This window comes from Seriola aureovittata, chromosome 10, assembly GCF_021018895.1.
Source record: "Seriola aureovittata isolate HTS-2021-v1 ecotype China chromosome 10, ASM2101889v1, whole genome shotgun sequence".
Classification (NCBI taxonomy): Eukaryota; Metazoa; Chordata; class Actinopteri; order Carangiformes; family Carangidae; genus Seriola; species Seriola aureovittata.
The window spans coordinates 23,788,207-23,806,113 of NC_079373.1; the positions used below are offsets into that span (position 1 = coordinate 23,788,207).

The window sequence follows — 17,907 nt, forward strand, 5'->3', positions numbered from 1 at the left end:
GCGGTTTCTATATCTTTTATTATCCAAAGGCCTTTTAATTCAAAGAATGTTACACACATTTTTTTTTTTTTTTTTTTCATCTGCCTTTCTCACCTCTGTCTGCATCAACCAGCCTTCAACTTAATGAATTCATCCACAGTATAAACCTTGGGCGTGGCACAGAGTGAAACTTTATTTCTGTCTTGTTTGATATTTCTGATCCTGCCACTTTTCATGCCAATCCCACTTGAATTTATAAAGATATCCAATACTGGGTGGAAGAAAATAAATTATATTGACCTCACTTTGGGCTGAGTCACTGTGGATACAAAAATAAACTACAAGCCTAAAAGTGTAATTAGAGTTTCCAGGAGGCTTTCATATTTTTCCCTTTTTTAACTCAGATTTTGATATTCATCATTTCACGACAATCATCTACTTTATTGTTAAACATTAATTTACCAAAAATCATGAGATCAGCTGGTTAAAATCAGTTAAGACTGATGATGAAAACACAACATTAATCACTAAAAAGAAGTCCATATTTTCATTCCATGCACTTCATAGGTGACTGAGTGAATCAAGTCAAACAAAAGGCCACAAATTAGCAATACTGTTTTTCAAATGTATCTGGAGGATCAAACGTCCGTTTCCTTCCTTCAGTGACGCTGCGATCTGTGTGAAGGCCTCAATCATTAAGATTCACAACGTACAGTACACTGATCCTCACACACAGGCAAAAAACAACAAACCAGTCTCAGTAACATTAGTGTGTAAGTTGCACATAAAGGCTGTTGGTGCACTGTCAGTTAAGGAATTATAATAAGACAGTATGACACATTTCACAAAAATACAGCACAACTCTTTTTACAAAACTGATCCAGCTTTGTAACATTATTCATACAAACAATACACTTCATGCACTAGAGAAATCCCCAGCATACCCTTCATGTCATCAACATTCAACTCTAATGTCTGCAGCGATAAAATTCTAAGTCTTCTAGGAATGTCATTCAGTGGCTTTTATACTGATAGAGCAATGGGGTGAAAAAGGAATTTGAGTGCAATCAGTTCCATCAGTTTTCAGTTTCACAGATGAGGCACCGTGCCAGCACTCAAACGTACACAATTTATTAAATATTTTAAGAAATAAAGAAAAAAAAACTAGTCAGGGGAAAATACTACAGTCGGACATAAATCTCCAGATGTGAAGATGAAGATTATTTGTAAATTTCTTTATTGTTGCGTAGTGTTTATTACTTCCCAGGCTGTGTGTGCAGTAATTCCCTAAACATAAAAACACAAAACTTGAGAAGAATATTCGGGAAAATGTCTCTAGTTGCTGTAATGAAGCAGGTGAGGGGTTTCCTGTCCACCTCTGACTGTGGGGAATGATTTTGCAGATGGGACCACGGAACGGAGCGGACCCTGAAATAAATGGACTTTGTGTTGGAGGTACGTTTGTTTGTGTGCGTCTGACTGTGGTTTGAGGGTGGGAGGGGTTATTTCCAGGGTCTGCTGCTTTGAACCCTGGTGCCGTCCCTTCCTGCGGTGGAGGAACTCTGTCGACTCTGGCTGCTGGATGTTTTAGACTTGGAGCTGACGGTGGACATGCGGCTGGACATACGACCTGCAGAAAAAAAACAAAACACGTAAATATTAGTGAAGGATATTAAATTAAATGGTGAGACATTTGAAGCTTCCACAAGAAAAAGTTCAAGTGATAAATTTCTAATCAATTATATCCTGTTAATTGCTAGTATCTTTGCGCACAGCATGTCAGCTGCAGACGTGGAGAATAAAGTTTCCAACAACACATAAATGAAATTAACTCGACACAACAAACAAAACTCAAATAACTGTTTCACAACTTTGTCTCTATTTACTACTATTCCATACTTTTTCCAGGGAAACTTTCCTAGAAATAATCATCTCATGAGGAAATCACGGCCATCTAAAACAATCCCTTACCACTGCTTTTATTTTCAACAGGAAGGCCGAGTGTTTGAGAGTTTCTGACGGCGTGGTCTTACTGTTACATGGGATGTGTATCTCCTCCAGCTGCTCCTGGATCTTGATCAGCTCGTCTGATGAAAACCGCAACCTCTTCTCTGCCGCCTGCTGCTGTTGCTGCTGCTGTTGCACGGAGCTCTTCTTCCCCTTCAGGGACACAGGGGTGGAGAGGCACGAGACTGGGAAGGAGCCCGTCGTCAGCCCCTCTGGAAACTTCTGAGCGATTACTTTGAGACCTGGGAGAGGACGGCAGAGTGGGATGATAGCTCCTTTCAGACACTGAACCTGCAACAGCAATGGCTTCAAATATTTTCTAATATATTATTATAGATGAGTGAAATGCATTTTGCATGAGTTGACTACTATTAAATTGTGGTGGAATACATTTGGACACGATAGACACGATTTATATTCCCATAAAATGCTTTCCTGGGGAATCCCATCGTTCAAATGTTAGCTCTAGCCCCACTGACGACTACAACCATATAGCACTGATGATCTTTATGGATTAGATTACTTTTCAAGGAAGTAAATTAAACAACTTGAGTGAAACGATATCTTACCTCCAGACAGCATAAACAGATTTTCAAATCCTCGCTCACACATGGTGGTGGCTGCCTGGCTGGCTATTCTCTCATCCTCATCATACACAATGATGATCTTCCCTACTGCATTTTTCTACACACGGCGGGTTAAGTTCATACGAGACAAAAGTCATTTGTAACTGCAGTTTTAAAGAAGAGGAATGGTGAACGTTTTTGTGTAGTTTCTATTCAAGGATACATATTCCAGCACCTCTCTGGTGTAGGGGTTCATTGTCCGAGATAGTGTGGCAGAGGGGAAACTTTGTGCTGTACAAAAAAAAACATGGCTGATAAAAAGTTTTTTCCATTTGGCGACCGACAACTCAGTTTCATTTTCTTGCAACCTACCGCTGATAATGTGACAGCCTTCATACTGGTCGCGGTCCCGTACGTCCAGCAGCAGGTAGGGGCAGTCAGGGTAAGGTCTGTCAGCCAGCTCGAGGTTGGACACCTCATTCTCCATCTTGTGACTGTTCCTGTCGAGGTTCAGCTCTCCCACGCCACTGATAACACTGTGAGGGGTCAAAGGTGAGAGGCTGGTGTTATCTAGTCTGATTTCTTCTCTTTTTTCTGAAATGGATTATTCAAATAGTCTTATTCTATCTTATATCTGTCATAGTTTTCCATTATTAAACCATTTATTGAAGTCCTTGAAGTTGGGCTTTTCAAAATAACAGTACAATATTATGTTGAAAATAAATATATGTTAAAAGTAATATTAAAAAAAATCATTATATCTGCACATCTGAGAAGCTGCAACCTGTGAATGGAGGCATTTTTGGTTGAAAAAATAATGACAAACAAGAAATTGATAATCAAAATATATCATTACCCCCACTGATTTCACTACAGCACATCTTGTTATGGAAGTCAGCCAAACAACTGTAGACACACACCACTTCCTCCTTTTGAAGGCAGGTTTAGCCCAGTGCTGCCCTACTTCCTCTCTCAGTCTGCCCTACCCACAAGGTGAACGTGACCTAAAAGCTCTGCCATTAAAGCGGCCCCGTCTGCCCCCCCCCCCCCCCCCCCGGAGAGATCCCAGATAGAGTTACACTCCTGGGGTTCCAGTTGAAGCTGGAGGGGGGGAGAGGACGCAGGTGACAGAAGGGGACGCTTATAACAGATTGAGGGAGGTTATTGTGCGGTGTACAGGAGGGCGGGCGTGTGGGACAGGCAGATGTCTTCAGGGACAAAAAGTGGATGTACAGTATGTTGGGGCACAGACACACAGATATGCTGGGTGTAAGGTTACTGCTGCTCTTGTGATTAGGGATTATAATTGTTGGATGCTGGGGTGCCTGTGTGTTAAGGAGTATTTGCAACACTGTACAGGTGTTAAAGACTTTATAGCTATAGCTATTATACAATGCAGCAAAAGCCCCAAAAAAGTGATCAAGGATTACAAAAAATCATTTTCTCAGTTAGATACTGGTGGCAGATTTCTGAGACAAAACCTGGAAACATAAAACCAAAACCTGACAATCTGCATGGCGAGATACTAGTAGAGGACATTTAATGTGGGGGAACTGACCCCTTTGACACCTCTGGAATTTGTAGATGTAACTTACCAGCTACTGTGGTTGCAAAAAAACCATTCTCTGGATTTTTAGACTCAGTGGAGTCACAATTTTGGATAGAGGTTGTGAACCAAACAGTGAGAAATATGGTGTGTGGGGTAAGGCTTTTTCAGGGGTTCTAAGCTGTACAGTACCTTAGCAGTGTTGACCTGGCAGTGTAGCAGATATCCCTGGCGTCACCTGCATCCTGGCGATCTGAAAGAGGTGACACCTTTATGGAGCCGTAGTTGTGTTCAGACAGACACTCCAAGTCCGTATCAGACATCACTGACACACTGTCTGCAAATGAGTGGGAGAGGGAAATTAACAGATTGTCACCTACTGTTAGAGACTTAAATCCATTGAACATAGTTGATGGTATGTCCAGTACAAGTAATGTGAATGACCCAAATTTGTATGAAGATGAATAATATTTAATAATGTCAAGTGAATAAGTAATGTTGCCAGTCATGTTACCTTCTGGGCCGTCATTCTCACTTTCATTCAGGTCTGACACTGAGGCTACCTGAAGGATCTGGTGAGAAAAACAACATCAAGTCTGGAAATCAACAACACTTGTACTAGCAAGAAAAACTGCTAACAAATTGGAAGCAAAATGCAAAAAGAATGGCATCCTGGAGAGTAAATGAAGGTAACAAACCAAGCTAAATGGTTTGTTAGAGCTCTCTGTCTGGAACTATTCACACAAGTAGACTATCAATTATTAAGCACCGTAAACGGATCAGGCATTCGTTCAGTCACCTCCAAAATATAAGCCACAAAAATAGCTGTGGGCTGAATTTTCCATTTACTAAAACATAAAACTAGCAGGATGTTCCAGTATTGCAAGAAAAAAACCAAAGATGCCTACCAGTTGTGCAAATGTTGACACCTTTAACCGCTTGAAGATTTCATCTTTACGATATCTGTAATCTGAGAAAAAGGAAAAAAGAAAAATCTAATAAAGGTTGTAGGAAGAATTAGCCTCACAGCCCTGAAGACAGTCTTCATATATCAAATTTAGAATGACCACTGTAGCTGAAGATGGTAACTTTGTACATTAAATGTTTAACCAATGATCTAATAATCTAGTATAACTGTGATAATTACTTCAGCCATTGCATGATGAAACCGTACTATATACAACTCACCTGGGTCCTCCTTCTCCTGATCCACCTCTACTGCTTCACCACACCTCAGCTCTTCCCTGTCTGTTCCCATGCTAACTTCCAGCCAAAGCTAACACCTTCAACTTCACCAAAATCAGGCTGCTCAGGCTTTTATAAGTGCTAATGATACTTGTATTAAGCACACTGTGACCTCACTAGCTCACACTTTCTCAAACACCCTTGCTGGCACCTGAGCAGCATGTCCCCAAAGTCTGCATCCAGTCCCAGACAGGAATAATTGTGGAAAGCAGTACAATCCTCCATTGAAGAGAGAGGGAATCAGTGTCACCTATCCCTGAGAAATCGAAGGACAGGTCAACATTAAATGACCAATGTCCACAAAGAACTTATTTAACTGGGAAATATCAGTGGGTTAGGACTTCTTTGGTTTACCTCTTGAAGTACAAGGGCAGAGAGCAAAGAGAAACTCAAAGATCCATGGGAAAATTAGGTGCCTAGTTGAAAAAATATCCCCTTAAGTGTACAGCATACAATTCTCACCATCTTTACTCTAAGAAAAAGAACCTTGGGAGGGATTAGTTTGCTGGGATTGAATCACGTGTGAGTGTTACACCTGTTCACCTCTGCACAGAGCGGAAACTGTTTATATAATTTAATACAAGTATACTGGGGCATTCAAGTAAATTCCTTGCCACTCCTGGTTCCCTTTTCAAACAAGTTACTCACTTTTTTTAATGTCCTCCAGTCTTTCCATATACTTCGTAAGGCTGGATCCTACCAAATGAAAAATAACAACAATGTTTTTAAGAAGCAAAATGCATGTATAGGTGGGATGGCACTGGCTTATGTATTATTGTGGGTAAGGACAGTGTATCTAGACAAGGTACCTGTGTCCAACCGTGTTTTGACATGTTCATACTTTGCGTTTTTCGGTATTCTTTTTGTCATGTACTAAAAGGAAAGAGACAACGTAGATTTTCGTTAGCTGTATAAACAGAAGGAATGAATTGGTAACAAAAGTTAAAGTTTTTTAAGTTAAACTTCCCACAGCTTTTAGAAAGAGCAACTAACCTAATTAACTGACGTTATCATCCTTACAGGTGCACTGTTGATATGGTAACTTAACACTGATGACAGCTAACTAGCTAGCTAGCTAGGAAAGCTACGTCTGCTTTTGTTGGCCCCACGCTTTATTCACAATACATGATATGCTCGATAATGCACCATTGGCAGTAAGCAGGTACATAAAATAACTAAAGCCGTCATTTTACTAGCATTACCTCCACACTGCCGATACCCCGATTGAGCGACATCCTTTCAAACCGAAATACCAAACATCAATTTCCAAGTTTAACAGTCTCGCTGCTGATTCGTCAGTCCATTTGCATGGACCAATCAGTGAGGCCGATACTGTGCCCTTTCCCACCAGAGCAAATGATATGACTGGCTAGTTGCTAAGCAGCAGAGGACGCTCCACCTTCATGACATGTTACATTCACGTTACCTAAAAATAACGGGAACTACCTTGGGTGATAACATAGCTGAAGTTCCTGGCCTGTTGGCAGCCACTTCGAGATCGCAAACTCTGATCGCTCTTATTCATCAAACGCCATCACCTAATGTTTTCTTAGTTTGTTTTTATTTGAATCGAATTTTGCTGATATTCCATATATTTGGCGACGGGCCTCTTAATTCTCGTATCTACCCATTTTATTATGCTTCCTGAACGCAGCACCACTCTCATCTCTGCCACAAGACCAAGCCACAGGTGGCTAGTTATTTAGCGGTAGAAATAGAGGGTCTGTTTGCGTGCTATTGCAAAGACACAAGTCCATTTTTTAAATTAGCGTTAGCAAAATTAAAAGTCAGATAATATTATTGAAAGACTGCGGAACGGAACACCGCGGTATTCTGGGTTCGACTGGTCAGGTCTGAGACAGTTGTTGAAGGCGCACTGTTTGACAGTAATGAAAGGCGGTACAACTTTCCCCCAGACAACATTAGCTCTGTAAAGACAACAAATGCCCACAATGGCGTCTGTTTTGGTAAGTCTATTTCTTTTAAACACACTTTCATAAAGGCTAATGAGGGAAGTGTGTGTGCTTTGAAAACGTACACCGATGCTAATGGTAGCTGAGTCGGCGAGTTTGCTAGCTGCCTCTCTGCTAAGAGGATTTGGTGATTGGGGCTGTCTAAAACACCTTGGGTCTTCTCTGTTAAGTCGTTACAGTATAGTTTGCTTGTTGCTTGCTTGTTGGCCGCTGTTTAAGTGACGTCCTCCAGTTCTTGAGGTTTTTGCTCAGTATAATGTCTCTTTAATGCTATATGTAAACACTGACACGCTCTGTCAGGTTGGCAGTGTCCCAAAGCACGTCCCTGCCCAGCCCTGTGCTATAGCAACACATCTCCAACCATAGTGCAGGCTTATTTCTTTAGAGCTTTTTCATGGTACAACTATGAGATGAAACACAGTTTTTTCAGTGCTCAAGGCTCAAGAACATCCTCCAGTCTTCCTCCTTCACCAAACCCTTTCTAACCTTCTTTTCAAACAATATTTCGACCATTAAAACTTCTGAGATTGTCATTGCAGGAGGATCCCACCCTAGAGAGACACTTCAAGGGGCATAAAGATGCTGTCACCTGTGCAGACTTCAGTCCAAACTGCAAACAACTGGGTAATACCTGCTGATGCTATAAGCATTACAAATGTACAGATGTTCTTCAGATGTTATTTGTCAGTAGTAACAGTAGAGTATATAGTGAGTTAGTAATAATCATGCAACTCTTTATGTAAGCTACACAGATGAGCATGTTAAGCCCTATAGTACAGGTAAGGCTGTATGGAAATGGCAGTCATTATCATGCTCAACATACTGTACATAGCAGGGACTAACTGACAATACACAGCAGCTTTTGTCTATTCATCTGCCTTTAAAAACTTTTATAAAGTTTTATGAACTTTCACATTAAGCTAACCCTAAGGCGGGCTGTTGCTCTTGATGAACTCATTGACCTTTCCAGAAGTTTAACCTATGACTCCAATTTTAGAGAGGGAGTTCATTTTATTTACTTTAATAACCTTTTTGTATAGAGTACCAGTAGTTAAATCTACTACAGTTCTCCTGCAGGGGAACTGTACTGATTCTAGCGACCAAAACTTACAGTATTTTGTAATTCTTTACTGAAATTTGTCTATTTGTCTTTCTTTTGTCTTCCTGCAGCCTCTGGGTCAGTGGATAAGACCCTGATGATCTGGAATCTGGCTCCCAAGGCAAGGGCCTTCCGATTTGTTGGCCACCAAGATGTCATCACTGGGGTGCAGTTCTCCCCGCTTGGTAACCTGGTGGCAACGTCCTCCAAGGACAGAACAGTCCGACTGTGGACACCTTCCATGTAGGCTTCCAAAGTCCCTTTTACTGCTTTAATCAGGACTTTCTTTGTTCACTAAGTACATTAAGCGGGCAGTGATATAACATCTAAAACAGAAAAATGTATAGAAAACATATATTGCCAACTGACATAGGCTAGGCCTTAAATTAGCTGCTCTTTTTGTGTGTGTCACAAAGGAAAGGAGAGTCAACAGTGTTCAAAGCTCACACTGCCACCATCCGCAGCGTCGCTTTCTCCCAGGATGGCCAGAGACTGGTGACAGCGTCTGATGACAAGTCGGTCAAAGTGTGGAGCGTGCACCGACAGAGCTTCGTCTATTCCCTCAACCTGCACACGAACTGGGTGCGCTGTGCCAGGTACTGTCAGCACCCTCTCTAGCTACAGCATTAGTATGCGTATGTGTGTGTGTGTGTGTGTGTATAAATTACATATTAGAAATCAAGGTGAAAAAAGCTTGATTTCTAATATAGTTATATTATGAAATTATCTTTTTGTCTTGCCTGCTGAAGGACTCCGAAACAAACTGAATTTTTATTTGAATATTTTTACATATAAAGGCAATGAATATGCACATTTCCATGTAGTTGAACTCTATTTGTTTTCTGTGCTTTTTCATGAGAATCAGTATCAATAATCTACCGGGCTTCAGTGTGTAAGTATGTGTAACTGTATAACAGTACATCATGCTTTGTTTTTTCTTTTTTTTGCCTGTTGCTTCCTGCAGGTTTTCTCCAGATGGGCGGCTCATAGCTTCCTGTGGGGATGACCGCTCAGTTCGGCTTTGGGACACATCTACCAAACACTGCATCAACTGTTTCACCGACTACGGAGGGTAAGTACCAGAAACAACCTGCTTGTACATTTCCAAACAGTAGAATCACTAGAGGTGTACAATGTAGATTCTGATTTCTTACAAAAGACAAAAACATCACTGAACAGAATTTAGAAATTTAAAAAATAGGTGTCACAAAATTGATGTAAAAGCTACAGTAAGAGATTAAGCGTAGTTATTGCTCCGTTTCTCCCATGGGTGGCATTGCTGTGTATTATTTGCACAGTAGATTGTTAACCTGCTGCAGATCACTGACTCCACTGAGTGTTTTGGTTTATTACAGATCAGCAACGTTTGTTGATTTCAACTCTAGCGGCACCTGTATTGCATCTGCAGGAGCTGACAGTTCACTGAAAATCTGGGATCTACGGACCAACAAGCTGATTCAGCATTATCAGGGTATGTGAAAATGTCAGAGCTTGATTAATGATATATATATCCAGTCTGGAAAATTAGCTAAAATTCTCTTGCAAATATCTCCTCCTAGATCCTGTAATTGTATTTCCAGTTTGTCAGCTAAGAAATTAGTTTGCACATTATCCTGTAAGGCAGTAAGGCTTACTTAGTTTTTTTACTATCTCTTGTTTTGGAGTGAATTACTTTTAATGTGTTTTTGTGTGTGTGTGTGTGTGTGTGTGTGTGTGTGTGTGTGTGTGTGTGTGTGTGTGTGTCTGGCAATTTTTTTGTACCTTCCGGCAACAGTGCACAGTGCAGGAATCAATAGCTTTTCCTTCCACCCATCAAACAACTACCTGATCACTGGTTCAAGTGACAGCACTGTGAAGATCATGGACCTGCTGGAGGGACGCCTCATCTACACCCTCCATGGACACAAGGTGGTGCTACAGCACAGCTCAGTTCGCTCACAGACATCAGTCGGACATTGTCAGACAGTATAGGCAGTCTCGGTTGACAGGGTGAGTTTTTATTCACTAACAGTGTGTGCTGTGTATTTTAAGGGTGCTGTAATCGCAGTAACCTTTTCCAGGGCTGGAGAGCTCTTTGCTTCGGGGGGAGCTGATGGTCAGGTTGGTGTTTCATGGCTCAGTAATGACTCTGTGTTCCCCATAACTCTCAGCAGCTTGTAACTTCAAGGTTGTCCTTTTTAGTTTCTATGGAAGAAAGTATGAAGGACTTGGATCATAGATGTTGTGCTGGTCCTTTGGTTCCCTAGGTGCTGATGTGGAGGACAAACTTTGACACCAAATCCTACCAGGATGTTCTGCAACAGCACAGCCGGCGGTCCACCCCTGATCCCCCACCTCACCTGTCTGACATCCACCCTAAATCACCCCACCTTCATCACTCACAGTCCACCGCCATTCAGGTCAATTGAGTTTTTACTCAGCTTCATATTCAAATTCTTTAATGAAAATGATCCATATGTTATTTTGCTGAGTCCTGTGTGGAATGATTAAATACCAGTGAAGCTTTTCTAAAACCAAAGTGATAAACAAGCTTATGTGGTGTATTTATTACAAACCACAACATCATTTACCATATAAAATAACATGAAGAAGGTACAACTTGACAAGAATAAAATCAAGTAGTAAAAGCAGCCTGGTCCGCTGTATTATATTGACATAACATCTGTGTGTTCAGTAAATTATGTAGAAGAGAAATAAAGGGATGTGTTGTAAAGGTTTAAAAGGGGAGAAGGTTTGACTTTTCTTTATCTCCACAGATCAGTCCAACAGTGGCAGACACTCAGTCAGCTGATCCGCATGTCATAGAGCTGGGCCAAGCTGTTCACAGCACCATGGTAAGATGGCACACTCAGTCTAAAGTCGAACACAACACAAGAAAGCAAATCCAAAATCTGAAAAACACTTAAGATTATTTATTCATGTTACAGTTTTTTTGACTACGTGCACTGAATGGCAAAAGGAAATCAGTGTCTTGGGGGTAAAACTGAGGAACATACAGCAGTTATACATTGTTTGCAGATAATGTAACGTGTGCTAACTGGGCGCACGTTGGGATTTACTGGAGATCCACATCAAAAGTGGATGATGTGAGCAGCAGGTAAGCGCCACTGAAACATCCAGTGTGTTTGGTCCATATCAACTCAGGAGCAGCCGTCTGTTCCTGAGGGGTGAGAGGACAATGGGCGGCTTTCACACAAAGTCGGTCCATTGACTTTGTTTCCCCTCCTACCGTAGCTCTGTGTGCCTACAGTGAAATATGAAAGCTCAAAGCGAAACAGGGGGGCCTTGATCCATCATTATAGACATAGTTAATAAGTTCACAACATATAAACAGTGAGAGGTTTGTGTGATTTGAACAGCTGACTGTGGAGAGTGTAATCCAGCTGCTAGTCATCATATGAAAATAATTATTTTGATGGTTTTTACAGGCTGAAATGAAAAGTTCGTGCCTGTAAAAAAAAAAAAAAACCTCTTGTGACCATTTATGAGACAAATCAACATCCAAAGTTGTCTATTTGTGTGTGTGTGTGTGTGTGGGGGGGGTGGGGGGGTGTCACATGACCACCAGGTGGCAGTGTAGACCAATATAAAGTTTCACGCCATCCTGCTGCTGCACTTAAACCTCAAAGGACGACACAGAGATGCTGTGATGCCAGTAGAAAGCAACACCGTCCGCATGTCTGTCTTTTTTCTTTAATGTCATCCTGAAAATACTTCGGTTCAGCACTATGTCGTTCAAAAGCAAACCACTGCTCTAATCATACACTTCTGTAGCTTACAGTAGAACTGCAGAGTACAACATCTCTGAGATTGCATTGATACAATTTGGGATTTGGTTAAAATGTGAATGTATCTCAAAGTTTTCCCTATAGCTGCATTACCGTTCAGTAGGAGTGAAATCTCGGAGTCACAATTAATAATTTTCAAATTGTTTCACATTCAACTGTATAAATCCAACTTTTTAAGTTTCCTTCTTGTATTTCCTTTTGACCCATCAACCTTGTAAATGCCACCTTATGTTTTCATTCATTTCTGTAGTTTTTCTTTCTTACTGTTGCTGAGGGCCCATCTGGGACAGCACAGCAGTGACCTGGTCTTGAACTTGAGTAGCAAGTTCACATTATGTTGCAAGGTAAAATCCTGGATGTTGAATTAGTGCTATCCGCTTACTCCACATATGCTGACTCTGGATAAAGACATAGAAACGTGAGATTGATGTAGGTGGGTCTTAACATACAGAAGTGAGGATGATTGGGTCAGATGCAAGGTTGGGGGGGGGGGCGTGAAATATTATCCACAGCCATGTTAAAGACTAGATTGATAGAGCAGTAATTTATTCATGGTTGCTGTAAACTACATCAGAATTAGTTGTGTATTTCTACTAGAATAGAAGAATGATGAATCCTCTGAATCTGTTGCCCAGATTCTAAAAATGCATTTATTACAACATCAACGTTGCAGCGCATGCTACACGTCTCAAGTGTGGTCCCTGAGTCGTAGGAGTGGAACCACCTTTTTTTTACACTATAGGGTCTGGCTGCAGCCTTTTACGAAGCCTTATACCAAGAGGCTGCGTTGGCCGCTGGGTGGAGGGTTTGGGCGTCCTGTGAGCTGCTACAAGCTGCTGCAGGACTTTTCTCTTTTTACACAGCATCCCACAGAAGTCAAAGCTGACTACTGCCCTCTGCTGTTGTGAACAAGAACACCAGGACGTTCAATGATCCCAAAATAGAGCTTTATCAAGACTCACGTGTATGTGTGGCCTACTCAGGTGCTGTATCCATCCACCATGATTTAATAATATGAACTGGATATTAATATTTACGCACCAACATAATAATATATCTCTCACTTTATATTACTTATCCAGCCATCACATAAAAGCTTTAAACCTCTATTCACTGATTCAGATCACCATGAGACAATCATAACAATAAATCATAAAGCAATTGCTCAATAAATAGTTAAAAAAAAAATTGTAGTCAGACGTGGGCAAGATGATCACTGTGCTTTGTAATCAGTGTATTATTGCGAATTGAATAGTGAAGGTAGCGTTTAATATATATACCCTCAGTATGCAGTGTGTGCTCATGTTTTCTTTTGTGTGTGTATCCATAAACAGATGAATCTGAGGCATGTTTCCTTCTTATGATACGGATAGAATTTCTAAAGTGAAACTGTGAACTTCATTTTCCTTCTGGCTCAAAGTCGAGTTGCGTAAAAGTCTTTTGAGTTCACTGCACAGTTGACAGACTGATGTTGGAGGATGGCATATGTTCTTAAAAAAAGTGATTTTATACTTGGACTGAACAACAGAAAGTATTTGCTTTTAATGATCTCCTTATCCTTTTATTTTAAATCACTGATTTAAAAAAAAAAAAAAAAAAACATGTTGAAAAATTTAACCGTATATAAATTACAGCTCCTGTTGGAGCGGCAGTAATTCCTCTGTAGCATGGCACCCTACTTCTCTTAGTGTCTCCTTTCCCTGCCGTTGGCTGCTGTGTGGGAGCGAAGCCATGAATGGACCAAGCCAAGTGGAAGTCATTTAGAGAGAGGATGGCCAAGTCAGATAAGTGGTTTTGGTTCAAGAGTCCAGTAAACACAGGACGACAGAACAGCCATTCATGACTTGAAATGTTGTGATGTTAACGTGGAGCTGTGTAGATGAATGGAAGGCCACTGGTTTCAACCAGCCTGGACTATCAGATAGATGGGTTTACTGTTTAGGATCGTTTCTGGTAAATTGTGAAATGTAGGCAAGCCATAAAAAGTAAAGTAAATATCTATTAAATAAAGTACTTTTATGCGTAGTTCGTGAAAAGCATTTATATTTGAATGCCAGTCTAAATAGCAAATATAAATGTAATCTGTTAGCTCTCTGCTAAAGCCGTCTGGCACACAGGAAGTGACACATTTAACATGTCTAGCAGTTTCAGCCGAAAAGGAGAATAAGTCGTTACTTGGCGTGAGCAGTGATATCCACCGAGACTGAACAGATTTAGAAAACAGCGCCACCCACAGAAACCAAAGCTTCCTTACCAGAACGTCCCAGGAGAGACGTCACACTGCTGTGATGGACGAGCGTGGACTAGTTGGCAGCAAAGATGGAGGCGGATTAGAAACTGAGAGACATTTGCAGATAAGTGCATAAACTTTCTTTATGTGTGCAAAAAAAAAAAACCTCCTCATTTATCACATTTAAGAATTTTTTTCTTTTTTGTTTGTGGTCCCTGTTTGACCTGAGACTGCTGTGTAGTCAACAGCAGGGTCTCTCTCAGATTTGGCTCCTTCTCCTCCTTCTCCTCTCTGCTTCTCCCTCCTCTTCCTCATCCTCTTCCTCCTCCTCCTCCTCCTCCTTCCCCCCGTGTTGCTGAAGGGAGATAGAGAAAGAGAGAGAGAGAGATGGGGAGGAACAGAGATCAGAGAGATGGGGAAATAGCAGGAATCCACGTGCCGATGCCCAGGCCCCCTGGGGGCCCCCGACCGGGGAGCAGCAGCCGCAGCTCTAATAATAGACTAGCTGGAGTTGTGCCTGCCTGTTTAACTCACTGACTAACTCGCTGCACTCTGGCGTCACACACACTTAATACATATACATCAGCTGTGTCCTCGCCGTGATCGCTGCTCCCATACATCCTCAGTCACTGTCGGTGCATCGGCTAATGTGTTAAAATGGAACACACACACACACACACACACACACACACGCACACACACTCATTCATGCACATCCTTCCCCTCTCAGTGCCTCCTGTAGCTTGTTGTAGCCTCTGTGTGTGTGTGTGTGTGTGTGTGTGTGTGTGTGTGTGTGTGTTGTTTTTAGTGTGTGAGTGCAGCTGAGTAAAGCTGGAGTTACGTCTCTGCAGACCTATGCGGAGAAGGGTGTTATGGGTAACGCACCAGCAAGTTGTGCAAGCCCTATGTGCTCAAGCTAGGTGATTGGTTGATCCAACTTCCTTCTGGCGGCCGAGGTTTATCGTACAAGTCTGTTGTGTGTGTACATGAGTCACCAGGTAGTGGAGTGTGAATGTGCGTGTGAGAGTGTGTGAGGGTCATTCCTGTTTAGATCGGTTCGAAGCAGGGAGCCCCTCAGTGCTACTCCTCCTGTCAGCTCTTATCACCTGATTCCCATCACAGGGAAACTCTCCTCGTCCTCGTCCTCTCCCTGTCCTCTTTTCCTCCTTTTCCTCCCTCCTGGTCATTTCCTCCTCCTTCCAGTTGTTGATGTCCTCAGAGTGCTTTCCCTTCCGCCCTGCGAATGTGTTTCCCCTCCATCGCCCTAATGGGCCCAAGCGTAGGTGGAAAACGAAGAGGGGGGTGGGGGTGGTGGTGAGAGAGCCAGACATACAAATGGAGAGAGAGTAAGAAGGGACGGGAGATGCCTGAGGTGGGCATGTGGGTGGCTGGATAGGGAGGTTCCTGCACTCAGAGTTCCTGCTGACATCGGTGACCTTTGTGTCCTTAATGTAGGGCCATTTCCTTTTTCATTTCTAATTCAAGTGAACGGGAAAGCGGTCTCAGACATTTTGATCCCACTGTACATTATTTTGCGTTCACTTTTTTCTTTTCGACTTCAGTGACACCAAACTTAAACGTCTGCGCTCGGAAGAGTGGAGGCTGGTGCTAAGAGAAGGTCTCTGAAAGAAATCAGCTAAATAACAGTATCAATAATGATCAAACAAACAACCGAACACATATTTGAATCATGTGCACACCTGGGGCAAGAAAGCACTCAAACACTGCACTCAAGGCCAGTAGCACGTTATGATGTTATTTCACTGCCAAAGTCTGTAGCCTCATAAAAGTGCAGTTATAACAGTACAATTCTGCATGACTTCATCCTCTGTTCAGGAAGTGTGTACGGACAGAGAGGGGTGATGTCAGAGATGACATGATGGCACTGATGTCACATCAGCTGCGGCTTTGTCCCCTTCCTCCCTCTCTGTCTTTCTTTCTGCATTTGTCATTAAGCTCTGCGGAGTGCTAGCGGCACTAGCAGGGCTCAGTGCTTTCTGAATGAAGCGTTATCATCAAACACTACGTCATTCCAGAGCAGAGAGAGAGAGAGAGAGAGACAGAGGCCCACAGAGGCGCCCTCACTCTCCATTGACATTACAGCACTTTGACAGACACTCCAGTATCTATAAAGTGACGTATCGCAATCCACGCCAACAGCCACAGTGTCCCATCAACAGCTGCTAGCGTGTCCTCCAGCATTGAAGCCTCGCCATGCTCTGTCCTTGGAATCCGCTCTGGATTACAGAAGAGTCTTAAAGCGTAAATGTGACTTTTATTTTAATTTTTAATGCATTGGAGCAAAATGAGGTTTGTTTTAGTCAAAGAGCTCCCTAGTCACCAGCTGCCAGCGAAATAGTTTCCTACTCGCTGGTTATTTTTTCATCTAAATGTCACTAAATTCACGAGGGTTCAGAAAGTCGAGCGAGAGTTACATAAAATGTCATAAAATTGATGTTAATTTTTTTGTCATTTATTTATTTTAAATTTAACTGAAAAACTTTTAAATTGTCCTTTTCAAACATGCAGAATCTACATGTTGTGTAGTAGTACTACTCTTCTGTTTATGCGTGAATTCAGGTTACGTCCTTCATAAACACACATTTCTCTCCCTTAACAGTTTGTCATGCGCTTCCTTTTACAACTAAAAGATAAAGACGGTGACATTTATCTGAGTGTGAATTGCGTGACTTGGTCGTCTCTTGAAAACGCAGTACAGTCTGTCTTCTGCTCGAGTCTCTCCTCTGGCTGAGTGGCAGCAGATACTATAGGCAACAGACACAGACAATGTCAAACCCATTGCGCTGAACGCATATCGAGTCAGCTGTGAGACACATGAAGAATGGCAAGCGTGAAATGAGGCCAAGGGAGACAGCGGAGGGTTATAATGTGTTTGTACGGTGAACAGGAGATGAGGTTGCAGGTTGTAACTTCTACAAAGGGCAAGTTTGAAGTGAAGTTTGCAGAGCAACAGTTTCAGTTGGTTTAGTTTTAAACGCAGCCATAGTTAGGCTCAGGTTGAGGTTAAGCATGTGGTTAGTTAACATTAGCTATAAAGTGTGAAGTCTAAAGGTTAAAGCAACGTTTTTAATAAACTTGCCAATTAAATGGTCTTCAAAGCTTTTAGCAGTGAAAATGTGTGTGTGTATTCGTGTGTGTTTAAGAGGTGATTAGATAGCAGAAGGTTAGATTTGGTTACTTGCGCCATCTCCCGTGTCCTTGCAGACGTTAGCTGTGACGCCAGTTTGACCAGACAAAGTGTCCTCTACTGACAAGCCTCCTGTCACAGGCTTCTGCGTGTGTGTGTGTGTGTGTGTGTTTCTTTTGTAGGTGTGTGTCTTTCCATCCTGTGTGAATTAGTGTATAATCCTGCTCATCTTAGAGTTTGCGCAGTATTTATTCTGCCATCATTTTTAATGTCTCTATTCAGGGTCCTCCATCAACTGTAAATATGTAAGGCCATGCGTGTTTGTG

General features: G+C 41.9%; 2 protein-coding genes across 3 annotated transcripts in view; one reads left to right on the plus strand and one right to left on the minus strand.

The window, feature by feature from the left end:
• Position 1: 1 nt before the first annotated feature.
• cep41 (centrosomal protein 41) lies at positions 2–6,627 on the minus strand. 2 transcript variants are annotated; one of them, XM_056387784.1, is made up of 11 exons: positions 6,546–6,627; positions 6,153–6,216; positions 5,992–6,039; positions 5,007–5,068; positions 4,613–4,670; positions 4,291–4,435; positions 2,925–3,088; positions 2,776–2,843; positions 2,556–2,670; positions 2,013–2,228; positions 2–1,609 (listed from the first exon to the last, which is right to left on the minus strand). In XM_056387784.1, exons 1-11 carry the CDS (start codon positions 6,576–6,578, stop codon positions 1,482–1,484), a joined length of 1,101 nt encoding a protein of 366 aa, XP_056243759.1. In that variant the 5' UTR covers positions 6,579–6,627; the 3' UTR covers positions 2–1,481. The 2 variants fall into 2 exon arrangements, with proteins under 2 accessions (XP_056243759.1, XP_056243760.1); XM_056387785.1 differs by lacking the exon at positions 6,546–6,627 and adding an exon at positions 6,337–6,477.
• A 392-nt stretch (positions 6,628–7,019) lies between these two features.
• poc1b (POC1 centriolar protein B) overlaps positions 7,020–17,907 on the plus strand; it is a 42,272-nt gene continuing 31,384 nt past the window's right edge. The window contains exons 1-10 of the mRNA XM_056387780.1: positions 7,020–7,310; positions 7,856–7,940; positions 8,487–8,658; positions 8,832–9,011; positions 9,380–9,487; positions 9,771–9,886; positions 10,190–10,323; positions 10,447–10,515; positions 10,662–10,814; positions 11,172–11,249. Of these exons, the coding sequence (XP_056243755.1) occupies positions 7,287–7,310; positions 7,856–7,940; positions 8,487–8,658; positions 8,832–9,011; positions 9,380–9,487; positions 9,771–9,886; positions 10,190–10,323; positions 10,447–10,515; positions 10,662–10,814; positions 11,172–11,249 (1,119 nt within the window). The 5' untranslated portion in view covers positions 7,020–7,286. The remainder of the gene's footprint in view (positions 7,311–7,855; positions 7,941–8,486; positions 8,659–8,831; positions 9,012–9,379; positions 9,488–9,770; positions 9,887–10,189; positions 10,324–10,446; positions 10,516–10,661; positions 10,815–11,171; positions 11,250–17,907) is intronic.